This window comes from Sorex araneus, chromosome 1 (genome assembly GCF_027595985.1).
Source record: "Sorex araneus isolate mSorAra2 chromosome 1, mSorAra2.pri, whole genome shotgun sequence".
NCBI lineage: Eukaryota > Metazoa > Chordata > Mammalia > Eulipotyphla > Soricidae > Sorex > Sorex araneus.
Genome location: NC_073302.1, coordinates 5,283,636 through 5,303,978, shown reverse-complemented (window position 1 = coordinate 5,303,978; position 20,343 = coordinate 5,283,636). Strand labels below are relative to the sequence as shown.

The window sequence follows — 20,343 nt, the reverse complement described above, 5'->3', positions numbered from 1 at the left end:
CCCCTGGGTCCACTCAGCCCCCGAGCACTGCCAGGAGTGACTCCCCTAAAGCCAGGAATAGCTCCTGAGATTATAGGTCTGGCCCCCAAACCAAAAGAAAAATACGGTTGTCACCATCCAGCGGTGTCTGTGTTCCCTGGCGCATTTGGGACCAATTTGCTGTTACCCGGGTGGTAGACGGAAGAACAGGTCACAGGCTAATTGATTGACAACTTGATTGAAATCAAACAGGGCTAATGTAGGGAAAGAGAAACTGTGCTTCCCATGGGGGGGGGGGACAGGGACAGAATGAGAAATAATGCAGTTAGCAGATCGGGGGAAGTACGACACAGAGGAGAAGGTAAAGCATAAGCATGGAGAATGGGGAGAGCCCTGGGGAAGTGTAGGGGGTGTAACGGTAGCAAGGGTGATAAGTACCATAAACTCTCTGCGAGGGAGAAAAGACAACCCAGAGTCAAGCCTGAGCTGCTTGGAATGATGGAAGGACAAAGGATTCCATTACAGATCACGGGGAGATGGCGCCACCTCTGTTGTTGTCCTTCCCCATCTCTGGAGCGTGTTCCAAGTCCTCTCGCCTGCAGGAGAGTCCCCGAGGATTACCCGCCAGGGTGGCCCCCTCCGGGCGGTGTACACAGAAGGGGAGAGTGCTGCCAGCCCAGCCAGAGGGTGCTAGTTCAGGAGACTTGGAGGGCACCCAGGGGCATCCTGTCTGCGGTGGCCTCTCTGCGTGTTCGCTGGCTGAGTCACAGCCCTCACCTGTCGCCCTTGAGGAGCAAGGTCCGTCCCCGCAGACACAGTGCCCGTGGCACAGTCTGCAGGCAGGGGTCACGTGCATCGAGGGATGGGGAGAAGTAAACAGGTCCCAGGTCACAAAGCAATGGTATGCGCGGTGATAAGGGTTTACAGCCCGTCCCTTGTGCCTGGGGGGCTAGAGGAGCAGTTGCCTAAGTCTCTGAGATGTCCATCAGGTGACAGTACGAGGTCAAACAACCCTCAGCGTTAGTTCCACTGGTCTTTTGGTTTTGCCTCTCCTGTGCTCGGTCCTTTATTGACAACACCCCTACCCCCAACTGGAAGATTGTCATCCCTCCCACAGAAAAAGCTGGTGAGGGGCTGGAGCGATAGCACAGCGGGTAGGGCGTTTGCCTTGCATGCGGGGCCAACCCAGGTTTGAATCCCAGCATCCCATATGGTCCCCTGAGCACGGCCAGGGGTAATTCCTGAGTGCAGAGCCAGGAGTAACCCCTGTGCATCGCCAGGTGTGACCCAAAAAGCAAAAAAAAAAAAAAAAAAGAAAAGAAAAAGCTGGTGAGCCTTGACATCCATCTCTGAGGCTGTCGGTGACAGGTGCATAGATTAGAGGTTGGCCATAAAACCCTGCAGAGGGGCAGAGCGACAGTACAGCGGGAAGGGCATTTTCCTTGTACGCCTCCAACTGGGGATTCAATCCCTGGCACCCCATAGGGGGACCGAAGCCACCAGCTGTGATCCCTCTGTGCAGAGCCAGGAGGAAGCTCTAAACACCACTGGGTGTGCAAGCCCCCCAAGCAAAAAAAGAAAAACAAAAAAACTGCTGGGACCAGAGTGATAGTACAGCGGGTAAGGTCCTTGCCTTGCATGCGGCTAACTCGGGATCTATCCCCTGCACCCCACATGGCCTCCTGAGTACCGCCACGAGTGATCTCTGTGCATAGAGCCAGAAATAAGCTCTGGGCACCACTATGTGTGGCCCCCCCCCAAAAAAAAAACACAAAAATGAAACCAAAAAATAATTTGCAGGGAATCTGAGTCAGGTGGCTGTGGAATGAAGACTCGGGGTTTTCTATCGAGGGGTTGGGTGAGCAGGGAGCTTAGGACTCACCACTTAAACTCGGATCAGCACCGCCTCACAGCACTGGTCGTCAGAATTAGGACGCCCTTGGCGTCGACTCTAAAGCCGTCAGCAATCTTTGGGTGCCCGAGTAGCGGCGGTCAGGGCGAGGGGCTGCCCCCTCTCAGTCCAGGAGGAGTACCGGGTTAAATTAGGCCTCCAAGAGGAAGAGGAAGCAATTGAGGCAGGGTTATTTTGTGGGTTTGGGGTTTGGTTTTCGTTTGTTTGTTGTTTGTTTTTTGAGACCTTCTTCCCCGCTACTCTCAATGGGAAGGGCTGGCCCAGGCTCCAACCAAAGCTCCAGGGCAGCGGTTAACGCGGAGCAGAACCGCACTAGGTAAATACTGACAGTTAAATCCTGGACAACCCCCACTCCCGCCCCACGTGCTCCTGCCTCTCACGCCCCAATTCCCATTGGCTGAAGGCAGATTAACACTCTGCCGCGGACGTCAATACAATCCCCGCCTTGCACCTTCATTGGCTGGCTCGTCTACGGCCGCGCCCCCGGACCCCGCCTCCGAGACCGCACCGTACTCCGATTGGATGGTTGTGCCCGAGGCCGTTCATTGGACAGCTCTGTCCTGAGGGCGTTTCCAGGGCGCCTCGCTCGCAGCTTCTTGGCTGACATTGGTCGAGCTTTACTGGAGAGTCGGCCTCTAGCCCCGCCTGGCGCTCCCATTGGCTGCTCCCCCGCTTCGCTCCCGCCCCAGGAGCGGACCCGAGCCGCCGATTGGCGGGTCCTGCTCGGGGGTGGGGGAGACCGGTGGCGGCGCACTCGCGGGGGCCCGCGGCGGTTCGGGCGTCAGAGCGGACCGAGCAAGCGTTGGCTGCCGACATGACGCCGGACGACCCCGAGGAGGCCCGGCCGCTCCTGGGGCGGCCCGGCGGCGGGTGAGCGCGGGCAGCGGAGGCGCCGCCCGGCCCGGCCCGGCCCCGCGCCCCGCCCGGCGCCGCTCACCCCCGGCCCTGTCCCCGCAGCGCTCCCCGCGGCCGCCGCGTCTTCCTCGCCGCCTTCGCCGCCGCCCTGGGCCCGCTCAGCTTCGGCTACGCGCTCGGCTACAGCTCCCCGGCCATCCCGAGCCTGCGGCGCGCCGCGCCCCCCGCCCCGCGCCTCGACCCGGACGCCGCCTCCTGGTTCGGGGTGAGACCCTCCTCCCGCCCCCACCCGGGACCCCCCGCGCGCGGGCCGCCCGGACGGCAGGCGAGGGTGGCAGGCGGGCTCGGGACGCGGACCCCGGGCCCCGGCGCCCCCGCCCCCGCTCAGCGGCCCGCCGCCGTCCCGCCCCGCAGGCCATCGTGACCCTGGGCGCCGCCGCGGGGGGCGTGCTGGGCGGCTGGCTGCTGGACCGCGCCGGGCGCAAGCTGAGCCTCCTCCTCTGCACCGTGCCCTTCGCGGCGGGCTTCGCCGTCATCACCGCCGCCCAGGACGTGTGGATGCTGTTCGCCGGCCGCCTCCTCACCGGCCTGGCCTGCGGCATCGCCTCGCTCGTGGCGCCGGTGAGCCTGGCACGCGGGGACCGAGGGGGACAGATGCAACGACGGGCTGCGGGGCCCCGCGCCTTCCCCACTGTGGGTCTCTGCGTTGCTGCTGCCCCCCTGCCCCCACGAGGTTGTAACACCCGCCTGGCCCTCCTGCTGCTGTGCAAATAATAGAGCACCCCTGGGGGACCCTGCCTTGCCAACCCAGGTTAGAGCCCCAGCACCCCCAGGAGTGAGCCCCGAGCCAGGTGTGGTCCCCAAACCAGACCAAACCAAAGAAACCAAAGCTGGCATTCTGCAGGGGGGCCATGGGAGCTGGCAGGGTTTCCGCCCACCCCCAGTGCAGACCTCTGGGTTCCCCCGAGGGCAAAGCCCATACCTCTGCAGTGCTCCTGACCGGCATGTCCACACGCCCAGCTGTGCCTCAGTTTCCTCTCGGGTCGGTAGTGGCGGCTGTCTCAGCTGGGGTGGCTGAGCCGCCCTCTCGTGGTTGGTGGAAGGAAGTAATGCCGCCTTGAGGGCGCGCGGTGACCTGCTGGCGGCCTCCACCCACAGCCTGGCCTGGTGGAGGCAGAGATAGCGGCTCAGTGGGGGCTCCCGGGACAGCCCAGGTCCCCTCCTGCCCGTCACACCAGGTTCCTAGACAGCGCGGAGCAGCCCAGCTGGAGTTTTCATCTTTGCTTTATATTCACTTGGCACGGAAATTGCCCCATGATGGGGCTAGAGCGGGTAGGGTGCTTGCCTCGTACGTGGCTGGCCGGGGGTCAATCCCTGGCACCCCATATGGTCTCCCGAGCACTGCCGGTAGTGATCCTTGAGCCCAGAGTCAGTAGTAACCCTGGGCACCGACAGGTATGACCCCCCATGCCCCCCCCCAAAAAATGAAATTGCTGGGCCAGCGCCATAGGACAGGGGTTAGTGCACTGGCCTTGCACGTGCCCGGCCCGACTTCCATCCCTGGCACCCCACGGGGTCCCCCAGGCACCGCCGGGAGTAACCCCTGAGCATCACCAGGTGTGACCTCAAACAAACAGAAGTTGCCCCCTTAGGCTGGGCACAGGTGTGAGTCACCTGGCATGGGGGCCATGCCCGGGGCCGGAACCCTTCCGCAGAGGGAGTCCCTGCTTTTCACTCCAAGGGTGCCCCTGAAAGTGTGCTCCTGGAGCCAGCAGGCCGGGTCCCCAAAGCACCCGAACCTGTTTCCCCAGCGGCCCCCAGGGGCTGGGCTGGACGCGGACAGAACCCTGGACCCCTTCTGGGGCGCTGTCGGCTCTGCGGGTTTGGGCCTGGGTGTGTGTGTGGGGGTGGCGGCGGCTTCCTTTGAACCGGGAGGCGCCTTTCAGATCTCCGCCCCCCCCCGCGCAGGTGTACATCTCGGAGATTGCCTACCCGGCCGTGCGCGGCCTGCTCGGCTCCTGCGTGCAGCTCATGGTGGTCGTCGGCATCCTGCTGGCCTACCTGGCAGGTCTGCCTGCCCGTGTCCCCTCTGGCCCCCGCTCCCGTCCGCGTGACCTCGTAGGGCCGGAGGCCTTGGTTTCAGAGAGGCCGGGGCTGGCCCGCGGTCACGCTGCGGCGGCCGGGTGCCAGGGTCCAGCCCACGGTGGGGGGTGGGTCTCCTGGCGTGAATTCCGGGGAGAGCTGCAGGCAGTTCTGTCCTCACCTGGGGGGGCCGGTCCCCGCCTCCCTGGGCGGCGACAGGCCCGGTGCTAGTGGCGGGCAGGGCATACTCGGGATTTGAGCCCAGGAGGTCGGAGGCTCCTTGCACGCACCCCAGGAGCACGGGGACCGGCTTGACAGCACTGGCGAGACCCCGGGGCTGAGTGAGGGCAGAGCGGGGAAGCTTCCAGAGCCAGACCCATTTCCACCAGAACTTTCCGTGGGCTGAGCACATGCTCTGCATGGTTGAGAACTGGGCTTGGCCAGTACCACCGGGCGTCCCGGGGACCCGCCAGGAGTAGCCCCGAGCACTGCCAGCATGAGCCCGAAAGAGAGCCAGCCCCCGGGAGCCACGCTTTGTCCCTGGGCGGGTGACCCCTGAAGCTCAGGGCCGGGGGGCCAGGAGAGGGTCCCAGGCTGCCCTGCCTGGCTCTGAGCGCCCCCCCCCGCCCCTGCAGGCTGGGCCCTGGAGTGGCGCTGGCTGGCCGTGCTGGGTTGTGTGCCCCCCACCCTCATGCTGCTGCTCATGTGCTTCATGCCCGAGACGCCCCGCTTCCTGCTGGCCCAGCACAAGCGGCAGGAGGCCGCGGCCGCCCTGCAGTTCCTCTGGGGCACTGAGCAGCTGTGGGAAGAGCCCCCCGCGGAGGCTGAGCACCAGGTGAGGGGGGGGGGCACGGTGAGGTGCCAGCAGGGGGCGCCGTGGCAGGCCCACTGTTGCCCTTCCCACGGCTCACTCGGACTCGAGCCCATGAGGCACCAGGTGGGATGGGGGAGGGGAAGGAGGGGGTGGGGACAGCTCTCCCGGAGTCCACTGCCGCAACTCCCCACCCCTGCCTGCAGAGGGGCTTCCCTGCACCGGGGATGGTGGGGACCCCCGTGGCTGCCCGTGTGCTGCCAGGCCCAGGCCTGGTGGGGGGGCTCTGTGGCGAGGCCTTAGCGCCCTGTCCACCTGCAGGGCTTCCGCCTGGCCCAGCTGACACGGCCGGGCGTGTACAAGCCCTTTGGCATCGGCGTGGCCCTCATGGCCTTCCAGCAGCTCTCGGGCATCAACGCCGTCATGTTCTACGCTGAAACCATCTTTGAGGAAGCCAAGTTCAAGGTAGAGTGAGGCAGGCCTGCCTCCCTGGGGCCCGGGGCGCAGGGTGGGCCTGGGGGTGGTGGCTGGGCCTGACCCGCCCCGCCTCGCCCCGCCCGGCCTGCAGGACAGCAGCCTGGCCTCGGTGGTCGTGGGCGTCATCCAGGTGCTGTTCACAGCCTTGGCAGCCCTCGTCATGGACCGAGCCGGCCGGAAGCTGCTGCTGGCTCTGTCAGGTGAGCCCCCGCCGCCCCCTCGGCCTTCAGGGGGGCCTTGCCTCTCTGGGAAGGTGGGGGGTCACGGGGGGCCCTCCTGAGGGCCGGGGCAGGCCTGACGAGCCGGGAGCCGTGCGCCGTGGGCCCTGGCCAGGACCCCTCTGCCCCTGGCGGCTGGGCAGGGGTGAGGGGGCGCGCTCGCCCTGCCCAGTGCCCTGTGCCCGCAGGCGTGGTGATGGTGCTCAGCACCGGGGCCTTCGGCGCCTACTTCAAGCTCATGCAGAGCGGCCCCAGCAACTCCTCCCACGTGGCCCTGCTGGCGCCCGTCCACGTGGCGTCCGGTGACACGGGCGCGGGGCTGGCCTGGCTGGCGGTGGGCAGCATGTGCCTCTTCATCGCTGGTGAGTGGGGCCCCTGGGGGCCACCCCGGGCTTCCCTGCCTGCGCCCCCTCTAGCTCCTCCCCTTGATGCCCACCATGGAGCCGGGCCGCCCGGGGGCCCAGGGCACGGCGCCCGCCTAGCCGTGAGCCCCGCTTGTCCCCAGGCTTCGCCGTGGGCTGGGGGCCCATCCCCTGGCTCCTCATGTCCGAGATCTTCCCGCTGCACGTCAAGGGAGTGGCCACCGGCGTCTGTGTCCTCACCAACTGGCTCATGGCCTTCCTGGTGACCAAAGAGTTCAGTAGCCTCATGGTGAGTGGCCCCACTCCCAGGGGGTGGTGCTGGGGGGCCCGTGTGTTCCCCACCATTGTCGGGGCCCCGGTGGGGGCCAGCGTCCTCCTCCCGCCGGCCCTGGGCATGCGCTGCGCCACGCCACGGCCCTCCTGCTGTGTGGCTTCAAATCCATTCACCTGCCCTGCTCTGGCTTCTCGGCTGACACTGGAGAGACTCAGGGTGGCACGCGTGGCACCTCCTCGGGGGCGCCTGGCACGGCCGGAGTCCTGCCAGTGAGGGGTCAGTGCTGGAGCAGAGCCGGCAGTGTGGTCGGTGCTGGCCCCCAGCCCTGCGCTGTGAGTGAGGGGGCACCTCCCTGTCACGGCCGGCCGTGGGGAGCCCGGCAGGACCAGAGGCCGGTGGAGGCAGTTCCTGGGGCTGCGGGGAGCAGTGGGGAGGCCGTGGGGGCGTGGCCAGGGGCGGGAGCGGGGCCTGACCTGCCCTCCTGTCTGCTCGACAGCAAGTGCTCCGGCCCTATGGCGCCTTCTGGCTGGCCTCCGCCTTCTGCACCCTCAGTGTCCTCTTCACGCTGTTCTGCGTCCCCGAGACCAAGGGAAGGACTTTGGAGCAAATCACAGCCCACTTTGAGGGCCGGTGACGGCTGCTCTGGCCACTGGCTGCCCTCCAGGCCGGGCTGGCCCTGGGACCCACCAAAGCCCACCTGGGACTCCAGGCTGGACCCCTGCAGGCCTCAAAGCCCCCGGGGAAGAAGAGATCCCCTGGGACCCCTCCTCCCGCCCAGCAAACGCCACAGGCGCCGGGCTCGTGCCCACCCTCTGCCAAGAGCAGGAAGCGTGTGGGCCGGCCTGGCTCGGCCTGGCGCCGATGCCCGGGCCCCGTGCAGGCACCGCCTCGCCTCACTCTTGAGGTTCCGGCCACAGCTCCCCCAGGCTGTGTTATCTCGAAGGAACGTTGGTTGCCAAATAAACATCTGCCTCAGAGCATGGCTCCGGCCTGTGTGTGTGAGGGGTGTGAGCGTGGAGAAAGGCACCCTGAGTACTCTCCCCGCAAGCTCCCTAACAGTGCTCAGGTCATCTCCGTGACGTCTTTGTGCGTCATTAGTCATCACGTCTGGGTGGTTGGTCGGGTTTGGATTTTTTTCCAGGTCTGTCTTTCTCTGGAGCTGGAGAGAGAGTGCAGGGTCAGGGCGGCACTGGTTTGATCCCCAGCACTGTGTATGGTCTCCTGAGCACCACCGGATGTGGCCCCCAAATCAAAATCAAGATTTCTGATTTAAGGGAGCTGGACGTTTCGGGCCAATTACTTTTTTTTTTCTCTTTTTTCTTTTTGGGTCACACCTGGCGATGCTCAGGGGTTACTCCTGGCTTTGCACTCAGGAATTACCCCTGGCGGTGCTCAGGGGACCACATGGGATGCTGGGAATTGAACCCGGATCGGCCGCGTGCAAGGCAAACGCCCTCCCCGCTGTGCTATTGCTCCAGCCCCCATCCAATTACTTTTTTCATCTAATATAGTTAATACATGTTTACTGTAGGATAAAGCCCAGATTCATTTAAAATAGCATTTTTTTTTCTTCTTGGGCCATATACCCAGTGGTACTCAGGGATTACTCCTGGCTCTGTGTTCAGGGCTCATTCTTGGCTCTGCCTCTGGGGACCATATGAAACGCCAAGGATCAAACCCGGGTCTGCTACATGCAATCAAACACCCTCCCTGCTCTGGCCCCTAAAATAATCATTTTCCATGGTGGTTAATTGCCTGCTGGGCACAGGCCAGTCACACTTTAGACATCAGTCCCGGTATTTGGAGAAGCACGAAAGTGGTGGGTCACAGCTGTGTCTTTCTTTGGCGCGAGGCACACCGGGTGATGCTCAGTGCTCAGGCGGCCACCTGCTGACCGTCCAACACCTTCCTGCTGCACCCTCCAGCCTGTCATCGTGTCCTGCCAGAGTTCACCTCCTTACAAGTAGGTTCTGTCGGGTCGGAGAGACGGCACTGGACACTGTCTTGCACATGGCGGGCCCAGGTGTGATCCTTGGCACCGCCTGGTCCCCCGAACCCTCTTGGGGATGGAACCTGGGTCAGCCGCATGCAAGGCAAACACTCGACCCACCGCACTGTTGCTCCAGCCCCTCATGATGTTTCTACAAGTTTCACCATTAAAAGGTCAGCTTTACTCTGGCATTAGCTACATGCAGGAACCTGCGTCAGGTCCACCGCCCGGAGACAGGACTCGCGTCCCTCCAGGGGCCCGCTCCGCCCCCGGCAGCGCTCTCCCCGCTCTGCGGCCCCAGTCGCCACAGTGCAAGGTGTCTGTGCCCACAGTCACCACAGCGGTGGGGGTGCCGTCCTCGTGGTGACCGCGGTGTTGGGGGTACTGTCCCCACAGTCACTGCGGCGTTAGGGGCTCTGTTCCCACTCTGGCGCCTTTTCTCAGTTCTCCTTTTCCTGTGAAGCTTCTTCCACTCAGCCTAGTGGCTTCAGTCACAGTCACCCAGCGCAGCCGGCGACACTTGCTTGTTTGGACCTTGGGGTCAGTTCTATTTTCGCTATTATGGGTAAGGGCCACTTGTTTGGCTATGGTGTTACTGTTGTTCTGGCTCTGCTCAAGGCTCAGTGGAGGTGCTGGGGGACCATGAGGTGGGGGGACCTGTTCCCCCCCCCGCCCACACACACACGTGTTCTAGAAAAAGCAGAGACAACTGTGTAGAGGAGAGGCGCTTTCCTGGCAGTGAAACGGCTGGTGGTGGGAAGTGTGCCCCCCAGCACGGGCTGGAGAAGAACTTCAGGTGACTTCAAAGAGAGTAAAAGATCTGGTTTTATTCCCAGGAGAGAGAGAGCAGCATAAGGGCTTACATTTATCTAGTGTTTTTTCTAGGAAACTCATTCATGAAGATCAGTGAGCACGCACAACCGAGGAACATACAAAGAACATACATCACATGTACAGAAAATAACAACAAAACATCGGGAGTATGTTTTTTAATTGTTTACTGGGGGGCCGCACCCAGCTATGCTCGAGCTATTCTGGCTCTGTGTCCACAGGTCACTCCTGGCGGTACTTGGGGATCATCTGTAGTGACAGGGATCAAACAGGTTGGCCAGGTGCAAGTACCCCACCCCTGCCCCTTCCCTCCAGCCCTCAGGGTGTTGTTCGAGGACGCTGATGAAGAGCAAGGAGCCTCCTGCCCCAAGCCTTCCTACTGTGTGTCTCCACAGCCAGGCCTGGGGCCCGTTATCAGCTCAGTGATCTGAAAGTTCTTTGACCCAAGCAGAGCCAGTAGAATTTATAGGGCAGCTTCTCCAGGGGAGACACACCCGACCAGCCTCAGATTCGTCTGTTTCAGCTTTCTCTAACTCCAAGAGCCCTAAATTTTCTCAGGGAAGGCGGAGGGGGGGGGCGGGGGAGGGCAGCAGAGGCAAAGCTGCAGCTTTGAGGGAAATGCTCGAGCCCCAGAAGCATGTCACAATGTCACATGCCCCTGGGTTATCTCAACCCACATGACTCTGTGTGTCATGAAGGCGTGTGTGTTCCTCTAACAACACACACTGGCGCATTCCAAGAAGACAGGGTCTGTTCAGCAGCCCGCAGACACAGAGGTGGTGGCAACCCTGAGGCACCAGGGTTGCCTCTCCCCTGAGGCAACGGGGAGAGGCCACCCCGAGCAGCGTCCCGCACACAGCCCTAGCTGTGATCTGGGAGATGGCAGGGCTGGTTTGCCTGGGCCCAGAGGCTCTGCCCCGTCTGTTTCAGACCTGTGCTCAGCGAGTCGGCAGGCTGGGCACACAGTTGGCGCCTCACGCGTGAGCCTTTGCAGCCACGTCTGACCCGACACATCAGGTCACCGTGGGGCCTGAACAAGCGGCTGCTCCTCCCTGGAGCCCAGTCTCTCCAACCACTCGGTGGGAGCCCCGTCTTCACACCAGACACAGAATCCCCAGCTCCTACTTGATCACCCCTGGCTTCTGCAGAGCCAGGGCTGGAGACAGAAGAGGCCGGGGCTGGTTCAGCGCCTGGGCTGCGTTTGAAGCAGTTCAACATGTGGGTAAAGAACATACTGTAGCGGGCTGGAGCGATAGCACAGCGGGTAGGGCGTTTGCCTTGCAGGCAGCCGACCCGGGTTTGATTCCCAGCATCCCATAGGGTCCCCTGAGCACCGCCAGGGGTGATCCCTGAGTGCAGAGCCAGGAGTCACCCCTGAGCATTGCTGGGTGTGAACAAAAAGCAAAAATAACCCAAAAAAACCAACCCCAAAAAACCCATACTGTAGCTTCAGCTCCAATTCACGTGGACACAGGAAAGCGCGTACTGGAAGCGCAGGCCTGGCAGATGTGAGGCCTTGGGTTTGATCCCCAGCACCAATAAAATAAAATTAAAAAAAAAAAAGGCATAGGGCCTATTGCCTTGACAGTGAGAGTTCTTTGAGGAAACGCTCCGAGCGCTGGTGGGGGGGAGGGGGGGGCGACACTGGCGCCCGGTCCACCAGGTGGCGCTGCGGCGGGCGGGGGCTGCCCGCAAGGCGGGTGAGGACCGGGGATGCCGCGTGCAGCGCATTTTGACAGCGTCGCGCAGTTTCTTTACAGGCGACCCGGTCCCCTGGTGCTCCCACTCACAGCGCCTCCCGCCCCCAGCGCACACAGGCTCCCCGGTCGCTCCTGCTCCCTGGGGGGCTTCTCGCAGGCGCACGGGTGCTTGGGGCACTGAGAAGCAGCCCCCGGGACCCTCCCGCGCCCGCGCAGGTGTGCTCAGGACCGGCGGGCACGGGGCGCTGCGGTGCCGAGGACGGAGCGGGAAAGCGGTGGGCGCGGCCCCTCACCCGGCGCGGGCATCCCGGCCTCCGCGTCCCCCGGAACAACCTTCCCGAGCCCTGGCTCCCGCCAGCCCGGGCCAGAGCGCACAGGGGGAAGCCGCGCCTCCCGCCGCCCCCCGCCCCGCTCGGCGCATCCCACCCGGGCCCAGCGAGGCGCGAGGTGGGCGTCTGGGAGCTGGGCACGGCCAGCGGAGGCCGGAGGGGGCTTCCCGAGACCCTCCAGGAGGGGTGTCCCGCGGCAGATCCTCCTACCCCAACGAGATTCGGGGGGTGGGGTTTGTTTTGTTTTAATTTTCCTCCCATCGCACCCGGTGGTGCTCGGAAGCCAGTCCTGGCCTCGTGCTCAGGGATGCGACCCACCGTCGCGCCCACAGCGGCCAGCAAACGCCCCGGAGAGGGCCAGCCCGGGCGCGCGCAGAGCCGCTCTGCGCCTGCGCCGGCACCGCCGCTCCCAGGATTCCGCGCGGCAAGTCGCTTCCGGCCCGCGGAGTCCGGGTGAGAGGGGCGCGAGCCACGAAGCTTCCAGGAAGGGGGGCGAGTCCTGGACCCCCGGCGAGGGCGTCTGTCTGGGAGGGACCGTGCCCGGCGCCGGCACCGGGGAAGGACAGGCCCCGGAGGCTCCCGGGACACGGAGTCCGCCGGCGCGGCGCGCCTGTGCGCATGACCGGAAGTGCCGCCCGCGCGTGGGTCCGGCGTGGGGCTGCGGCGCCGTCGCGGCTGCCGGGGTGGGGGGCGCCGGGAGCCCCGGGGTCGGGGCAGAGCGGCACGGCGGGGTGGGACGGGCCGAGGCGGTGGCCTTGCCCGCAGCTGACCCCGGGGAAGACGCGCGCCCCCGCCTGCCGGGCCCTGATCAGGGACGGCCCCGCCCCCCGCCCGGGGCCCGCGGACCCTCGGCCCTTCTCCCGCCCCTTCCCCGTGCGTGTCACCCGTGGGTCTGGTGTCCGAGGCCGGCTGGCCTTGCCTAGGCACCCTGTAGTCAGGCCGTTTGTAGATGCGTTTTTCCAAACCGAGAAAGCTCCCTCTTAATTGTACTGTTTGAACGTGTTTCATGATGGGCGTCAGATTTCATAGTGATGTGTGGGGTGTTTCCCTTCGGGTGTTTACATGTTATTTACATTTGCATATTTGTTTTGTCTTGGCGGGGGCCCACGCTCAGGTTATGTTTAGTAGTGCTGGGGAGCAAGCCCAGGTGTGCGTGCAAATCCGTCAGCAACCCCCTCCCAGGTGTTCACACAGGAGCCAGTGTTGGATTCTTCAGTGAATCAGTCATTAGCTCATCTGGCTTTCGGGCCACCCCCGGCAGTGCTGAGACTTACTCCTTTCAGGGCCGCTTCCCTTCCCTTCCCCAGACCATCCTGCCCAGCACACCTTAGGTCTAGAGGAGCCGTTTGTTTACTTATTTAGATGTAGTTGTATTGCTATTTATTCAGTCCTTGATTAAGCTGATTGAATTGGGAATGAGCTCCACATTACTGTTTTCATTTTTTATTTTTATTTATTTTTTGCTTTTTGGGTCACACCCAGCAATGCACAGGGGTTACTCCTGGCTCATGCACTCAGGAATCACCCCTGTCGGTGCTCAGGGGACCATATGGGATGCTGGGATTTGAACCCGGGTCGGCCGCGTGCAAGGCAAACGCCCTACCCGCTGTGCTATCACTCCAGCCCCACACACATTACTGTTTTCAAATTTAATTGAATATCCATGAAATAGACCATTACAAAGCTGTTCATAACTGGGTTTCAGTCATACAATGTTGCAGCAACCATCCCTCCACCAGTGTACATTTCCCACACCAATGTCCCCTTCCCCTCCCACCATCCCCCAACAGCCCCTCCCCCCAGCCTCCCTCTATGGGAGGAACTTTCCTTCTTGTTCTCTCTCCCCTTTTCCTTTTGTGCATTATGGTTTGCCATAGAGGTGCTAAGAGGTCATGACATTCAGTGTTTTTAACAGGACTCTAAGGCTGGAGTAACTTTTTAATTGGGTGGCAGCTTTGGGGTGTGGATGTGACTGCCAAAGCTTTCAGAAAGTACAGGGAGGTGGAGGGCGGTATCCCAGCCTGGAGATTTCCGTCACAAAACCATACCAGAATTTTCAGCAGATTGTCCCAGTGAGGCCCATACTGATAGTGGAGTCAGTCCTAAATTATAAAGATTTTGGATTTTGGGAGCAAGCAGTTGTCGGGGGCTGTGCTTGGGCAGGCTCCAGGCTGACCTGCCTCTTCCAATTTATCCCGGTCTGTTCCATGTGCAGGTCCGAGATTAATTGCAGTTTTTGGTCTTTCAAGATTTATGGGTCTCTGAAGTAATGAGCTTGTCTAGAGGTCTTGATCCAGAGGTGGTTTGTGGGCGTGGCTCCCACATACCTAACTTTTGGCTAATTTCTTGGTAAATTTGGTCCCAAGTTGTTGAGGTCTGTACAAAGGCACAGCGGCAATTTCAGTGTATGAGGATGCCCAAAGGCACCATTAGGCTGATGCACTGGCCCCGCAGGTACAGGTTAACCTGGTGACACCATACCCCATAGTGGAGCTTGCTGGGTGGAGGAATCAAACCCAGGTTGGCCTGTGCAAGGCAAATGCCCTGCCCGCTGTGCTGTTGCTCCAGCCCATACACCATCCCTTATTTCAACCTGGTGAGCAGACTGTTCAAAACTACCCTGAGAATTATGGGCCCAACCAAGTAGCTTGTGATGCCAGTGCTTGGCAGGGGCTGGGGGGCCGGAAGGAGGGGTATTCCCTCTGCAGGGAGGTCAGCCGCTCCTGGCACTGAAGTTTGATGGGCTCACACTCACCATGAGTTTGAGTACAGATGTGGGTGAAAGGAGTGCAGCTCCCCGCTTCAGGAAGCTCTTTCCTCCCAGCAAAGTTTACAAACTGCTTCTCAGATTGAAAGTTTGCATGTGAGTCACTTCCTGAAGACCCAGTCCAGGCCCCAGGTGTGGAGCTGTGGCCTGTGCCTGTCCACACAGCAGTAGCAAGATCCCTTCCCAGCTGGCACCCCCCAAGGGGGCTGGTGGGGGAGCTGCAGCCTCACAGGGCAAAGCCCTACATGTGTTTTCAGTGTGGCAAGGCCCCAGAGAAAAGCTGGATGTCACCTGAAAGCCCCCCAAATTTGTCTTATTTTTCTTACAGCGTATGCACACAGGTTGGGGCACACCTGGTGGGGCTCCAGGCTTATTCCTGGCTCTACACTCAGGGAGCACTTCTAGTAGGGCAGGGAACCCAAACAAGTCGCAGCTGCCTGCAAAACATCTTCCCCACCATACTATCTCTGCCCTCCAATACAAAGTGCAAGCAGATCCAGACCACCTATGCCCCATCCCTCAGGTTCTGCCAGACCCCAGTAACACCATCTCCCCCAAAGAATCACATGCAAAGGTTCACTCTTCTGTAGAAACTTTATTGAAGCACTTCTTGTAGTTCTAACTCTGGAAAACAGGAACCGAACCCTCGTCAGTAAGAGCAAAGACCACCCCTCCACCAGCCACTCCTAGCCCCTGCAGGAAAGCAGGCTTCCCACCCAACAGAAGCAGCGCCCCACTTACCGCGGGGCACTCCACCACGCCACTGTTGATGTCATCAATGATGTCATGAGGGTGGCGGCCATCAACGTTGCAGCCCACAGACTGGGCCGTGCCCAGAATCTCCTTAATGGTGCCTGTAACGAAGAAGCACATGCTGGGCACTGTCCATCTCTCTAGATGGCCCAGGCAAGGAAGGAAGGAAATCCAGACAAAGACCACCAAACTCTAACAAACCCACCCTGTGTTGTTTCCCAGCCCCCAACCCATTTCCTTATGAATACTCTACGCAAAGTCTCCTTTGGTCTCTAATGCAGACCGGGCAAGTCCAGTGTTCCCCATCTCATCTCTGCCCAGGGTCAAACACAGGCTGTGCCCAATTATGGCTCATCCCGTGAGCTCCCTACGTGGGGAGATTAGCGTACCCCCCCCCATCAGTGAGTGGGGCCCTGCAGGGCTCTTACCGGAGAGCTCTCGGGCTAACGACCGGTGTCTCATCTGGCGGGCAATGTTGACGATCTCATCAAAAGTGATGTTGCCACTGTGCTTAACTGGGAAAGGAAACAGCGGTTTGTCCAACCCATCACGACCAGCACAGACCCCAGGCCGCCCGGCTCAGGCTGTTCCCATGCTCTCGGCACAGAGTCATCCACATGGAGAACAACCCTGTTTCCTAAGCTGGGGTTTAGTCTCAGCTCACCACTGGATTGCACCAGCCAACAGAGCAGTGGCAGGCGCAGTGGCGGGTGGCTGGGGTGGTCTGCGAGCATCCAACGCTCCAGCGTAGGTGGCCGGGGCCAGTTAAAGAAGCGCCGGCAGAGCCCTGTGCCCCCCCCCCCGCACGTGGTTCCATGAAAGAGGCACAGCAGCCGCTGACCACAGGGAAGACACTCACTGTTTTTCTGCTTCTTTCTGTCTCGTGGTGGCTCTTTGAGGGCTTTGATGATGAGGGCTGAGGCCGAAGGCACCACCTCAATCTGCGGGGAATTCTTGGGTTAGCACCAAGGCACCCACCAGGACCCGGTGCTCACGGGAGCACTTATTTTGGAATGGTGGCCAGGAAAGCAACTAACCCGCCCCACTCTCACTCCCCATACTGCAAATGGTGCCTCCCACCAGGTACCTGGGCCTGCCGGTTCTGGATGGTTAGCTTCACCGTGATCCTCAAGCCCTTCCAATCGCCAGTGGCCTTGGCGATGTCGTCCCCGACCTTCTTGGGAGACTGTGGAGATAAAGGCCTGGGATCACACCGTGCCCTGGACGCCAACACCCTAGACCTCCTCGAGCCGCATGCAGGCAGCTGCCGGCTACACCCACACGACTCACACCCACAACTGCCCCCCCCCGCCCGACAGGCGCGCAGATCCCTGCAGCCCCCTGACCCGCGGAGACTTACCAGACCCAGGGGCCCGATCTTGGGGGCCAAGGCAGACGTGGCCCCGACTTCCCCACCGGTGCATCTCAAATAGACTGCAGAAAAAGCAGCGTCAGCGCCGCGGCACAGAGACCCCCGTAAACCAGACTCCGCCTCGGCCACGCCTTCGGAGCAACGGAGCTCCGCGGGGAAGCGGAGCAGAACCCCCACGTGCCGCGGCCTCCGACGGCCGGGTGGGGCCGGCCGGGGGGTCGCCGGCCCAGCCCGGGCGGGGATGAGAGACCGGGGACAAGCCTTACCCTAGAGAGCCGCGGCAAGGCCGCCCCGGCTGGTCCGGTCCTCCCTCCCCATTTACACGCAGGGAGGAAAGCGGAGGCCAAAAAGTGTAGTAAGACTCTCAGCCGGGGCCGCGGGCGCCCGCGCGCAGGCCCGGAAGGCCTCCCGGAGGCGAAGGCTCCGCGCGCCACGCAGTCCCCGCGACTGCCGCGGGCCCGCCGGGCTGCGGGGCGGCGGGGACGCTCCATCCCGCGGGCCCGCCACTGCCAGAGCACGCACCGACTTTGACTTCGTTAGGGTCGAATTTCGGCGGCATGGCGGAGGCGGTTGGTGTCGGATGAACCCGGATTCGGGACGACCGAAGAAAGTTGCACCTTGCCCACCTCCGAGCCGAAAGACCGGAAGAGCGGCCTGCCGCGCCGGATATAGGCGGGAAGACACGGGTCTCGCGAGAGCGGCTGGCTCCGCCCCCAGCCTGCCAGTGACGCCCTTGCCGCCATGTTTCTTGTTGGCAGGCTGCAGCGGCTGAAGGCTGCACTACCCGGCTTGGTGAGCGGTGCCTTGAGGGGTCGGGAGCGGGGGTCGGGGCAGCCGGCCCGAGAAAGCCGAGCCGACAGGGCTGCTCCCAAACTCCCGCCCTGCCTCCTAGTCTCCTCACCGTGAGGGTCCCCCGTGCGCCCCGGCGCCCCGTCCCGGCGCCCGCCCCGCCCCTGCGGGGTCCGCAGCCCCTCCGGGAGCAGGTGTCCCGCCCGCCCGCTGGAGCGGCTCAGTTCTCGAACAGTTCCCGCCGGGACCGAGCCCAGCTCGAATCCAAGGCTCTGCGCTTCCCGGGCATCCTGGGCTGCCCGGCGCCGGCGTTCGGAGGAGACCCGCCTCGGGCTCGGCCACCGGCGTCCATGACCGAGCCCCGGTGAGCGGCCGGCCCGCGGGTCCAGCTGCCCGTCCACAAAGCAGGTGCGGCCCCTCCCGGCCGGGAGGATGGGTGTGGCTCCCCTCCCCCTCCCGGGTGGATGTGCCGGTCTGAGGCGTGAAGGAGGGTGATCCTTGGGCGAGGAGCCTGGCGGAGCACAGGCTGGTGCAGGGAGGGCTGGGCGACCTGTCCCCGTCCCTGCCTGCCAGCAGGTGGGATGACTAGAGGGGTCTGAGCCAGCCGCCGCTGCAGACCCACAGCTCGGGCAGGGGCAGACCTGCGATCCCGCGCCGTCCCCAGCAGCGGGTGTCTGTGTCACCCACCTGATGCTGTCAGACCCCTGAATGACGGCTGCCAGGCGTGCGGTGCTATATGACTGCCATGTGCTGAGCCCCGTGCCCCAGTGAATCTCCGAGTCCTATATGCTCGGGTGTGGGTATAGCATTTGCACAGGGGAGGAAACCGAGGCAGAGCAAGAGGAGCAGCCAGGAGCCAGTACCCACAGGCACAGCTCCGAGGCTTACGTCATCATGCCCCAGGGTGTGGCACCATCCACAGGATCAGAACTCCTCCAGGCAGCACTGTAGACGGGTTCTGCTGCATCCAGCTGCGGTTCTCGCAGTGTAACCGGATCAGTGAACTCCAGGGTCGGTTTCATCCACATCAACAGAACTTTGATGTGGGGAGAAGCAAACAGGTTCATAGTGAGAGTAAGGGTGCCCGAGGACGGCCCGGACTTCTTCTCTAACTCAGATCGCTTGGGCTGCAGTGTCGGGGACCCCCACCCCCATCCCGGGTCGTGGCTGGCTGAGGCCGGGTCAGGGGTGTCCTCTGCTGAGCCCGCTCTGACCTGAGGGCTCAGAGAGGTCTCCAGGTCACCCACGCCCATCTGGCATGGAGGGAGAGTTAAGAAAGGGGGCGGCACCAGGCTGTCACAGTGGGTCTGTCGCCGTGGGGGTGCCCCTGTGCTGGTGCTCTCTCCCCCCACTGCTTCCTGCTCAGTCAGCAAGGAGCAAAGTGTGTTGAGCCCTGCTAACTGGGGCTCAGGACCCCAGTGATGGCCAAGGGGTCCCTGTCCCTGCCCTTAGGGGACCTGAGACCCCAGGGGCCCTGACTGTCCTCTGCCCTGGGGTCCAGCGACACGCCAGGACCTGCAGGATGCCTCTCTTCTTCCGAAAGCGGAAGCCCAGCGAGGAGGCCCGGAAACGCCTGGAATACCAGATGTGTCTGGTGAGGGCCCCCACCATGCTCCCTCCCCTCTGCCTCCCCGCGCACCCCCACAGGGAATCCAGATGCTCAGGGTACACTCTGGCGTGTGTGGGGGGCTCGTCACCTTGTCAGTGCCTCATCCGTTTCCCTCCCCTGCTGGGCCTCAAGTCCTGTGAAAGCAGGGATACTCGGCCCCCGCCCTGGGGACCAGCTATGACGTAGCCTCCCGCACCCCTCAGCTCTTTGCTTCTGCCTCTGTGCCAGGCTTGTCCGCTCTGCAGAGATTCCTGAACTCTTTTCTCTTCTCTCGTCATTTCATCCTCAGGCCAAAGAAGCGGGGGCCGATGACATTCTTGACATCTCGAAGTGTGAGCTCTCGGAGGTAAACTGAGCCAGAGATGGAGTGGGTGTTCCCCCCTGGCCTTGCCTAGGGCCCTGCAGCTGGGGCCAGAGACACCAGACCACATCCCAGTGCTGGGGTGGGGGGTGCTCTGAGCAGGGGGCAGACCAGGGCCTCACCCCGCGCTCTGCCACTGGAGCCGCGTCCTTGGCCTCTTTCTTTCCCACGAGAGTTGTCGTGGTCTTTTAGAGAGATCCCAGCCGGGTCTCTGAGAGTCAGCGTAGAAAATGTAGATTTCGGGGGTGCTGGGAAAGTCAGGAGCTCCCAGCCCCTGCCGAGCACTGTCTGTCCCTTGCTGGGGGATTCATGGGGCATCGAAAGGGTGGATGCCTGGTGCCTCTCCCCAGGCTGAGTTGTTCTTGCTTGTTCTCCTCCTGCCTCAGCCCCCCCACCCCCTTAAAAATACCAGCCCAGTAGAGGGAGGCGCTGACCACGCTCTGTCTCATCCTAGATTCCATTCGGGGCCTTTGCGACGTGCAAGGTTCTGCAGAAGAAGGTGAGCAAGGGGGCTGCTGGGTCCAGAGGCGGGTATGTTGCTTGTCTGCCGGTTGCCAATCTGGGACAACTCTGGGCACCGGGGCCCCTAGTCGGAGGCACTCCGCCCCTTGGTCTCCACCTTCTCAGTCCGCAGATTAGGAGAGTAGGTTCAGCTTCATACTGCCTGCAGGATTTTTTTTCCAGCCCCTGTTAGGCTCCTCTGATCATTAAATAGGGTCCAAGTTCCCTTCCCACCGTGGTTAGTCTCATCCAATCATTGAAGAGGTCTCAGTTCCCCTCCCACCAAGGTTCGTCTTATCCAATCATTGATAAAGACGGTCCAAGTTCCCCGCCCACCTAGGTAAGTCTCATCCAGTCATTGAAGAAGCCTG

The 20,343-nt window shown here is 62.4% G+C and overlaps 3 protein-coding genes and 1 non-coding gene across 7 annotated transcripts in view; 2 read left to right on the top strand and 2 right to left on the bottom strand.

Moving 5' to 3' along the window:
• The first annotated feature begins 2,629 nt into the window (after window positions 1-2,629).
• Window positions 2,630-7,947, top strand: SLC2A8 (solute carrier family 2 member 8). 2 transcript variants are annotated; one of them, XM_055136677.1, is made up of 10 exons: window positions 2,630-2,761; window positions 2,849-3,011; window positions 3,161-3,367; window positions 4,715-4,814; window positions 5,464-5,663; window positions 5,961-6,104; window positions 6,208-6,316; window positions 6,523-6,696; window positions 6,840-6,985; window positions 7,467-7,947. In XM_055136677.1, exons 1-10 carry the CDS (start codon window positions 2,706-2,708, stop codon window positions 7,602-7,604), a joined length of 1,437 nt encoding a protein of 478 aa, XP_054992652.1. In that variant the 5' UTR covers window positions 2,630-2,705; the 3' UTR covers window positions 7,605-7,947. The 2 variants fall into 2 exon arrangements, with proteins under 2 accessions (XP_054992652.1, XP_054992655.1); XM_055136680.1 differs by lacking the exon at window positions 6,840-6,985 and having other exon boundaries at window positions 6,523-6,700; window positions 7,471-7,947.
• A 7,215-nt stretch (window positions 7,948-15,162) lies between these two features.
• Window positions 15,163-17,717, bottom strand: RPL12 (ribosomal protein L12). Its single transcript, XM_004613497.2, has 7 exons — window positions 17,235-17,717; window positions 16,701-16,774; window positions 16,428-16,526; window positions 16,200-16,281; window positions 15,769-15,855; window positions 15,329-15,441; window positions 15,163-15,211 (listed from the first exon to the last, which is right to left on the bottom strand). The coding sequence occupies exons 1-7, from the start codon at window positions 17,269-17,271 to the stop codon at window positions 15,206-15,208; spliced, it is 498 nt and encodes a 165-aa protein (XP_004613554.1). The 5' UTR covers window positions 17,272-17,717; the 3' UTR covers window positions 15,163-15,205.
• On the bottom strand, window positions 15,923-16,051 carry LOC129400922 (small nucleolar RNA SNORA65). The gene has a single exon (XR_008627972.1). It is a non-coding gene; the product is annotated as a small nucleolar RNA SNORA65 (small nucleolar RNA).
• The window catches only part of LRSAM1 (leucine rich repeat and sterile alpha motif containing 1), a 35,059-nt gene continuing 32,296 nt past the window's right edge, over window positions 17,581-20,343 (top strand). For 2 of the 3 annotated variants that reach the window (XM_055141527.1, XM_004613496.2), the window contains exons 1-4: window positions 17,581-17,909; window positions 19,003-19,095; window positions 19,400-19,456; window positions 19,926-19,970. In XM_055141527.1, the coding sequence (XP_054997502.1) occupies window positions 19,024-19,095; window positions 19,400-19,456; window positions 19,926-19,970 (174 nt within the window). In that variant the 5' untranslated portion in view covers window positions 17,581-17,909; window positions 19,003-19,023. Of the gene's footprint in view, window positions 17,910-18,953; window positions 19,096-19,399; window positions 19,457-19,925; window positions 19,971-20,343 lie in introns of all 3 variants that reach the window. The other variant, XM_055141456.1, reaches the window with a different exon arrangement.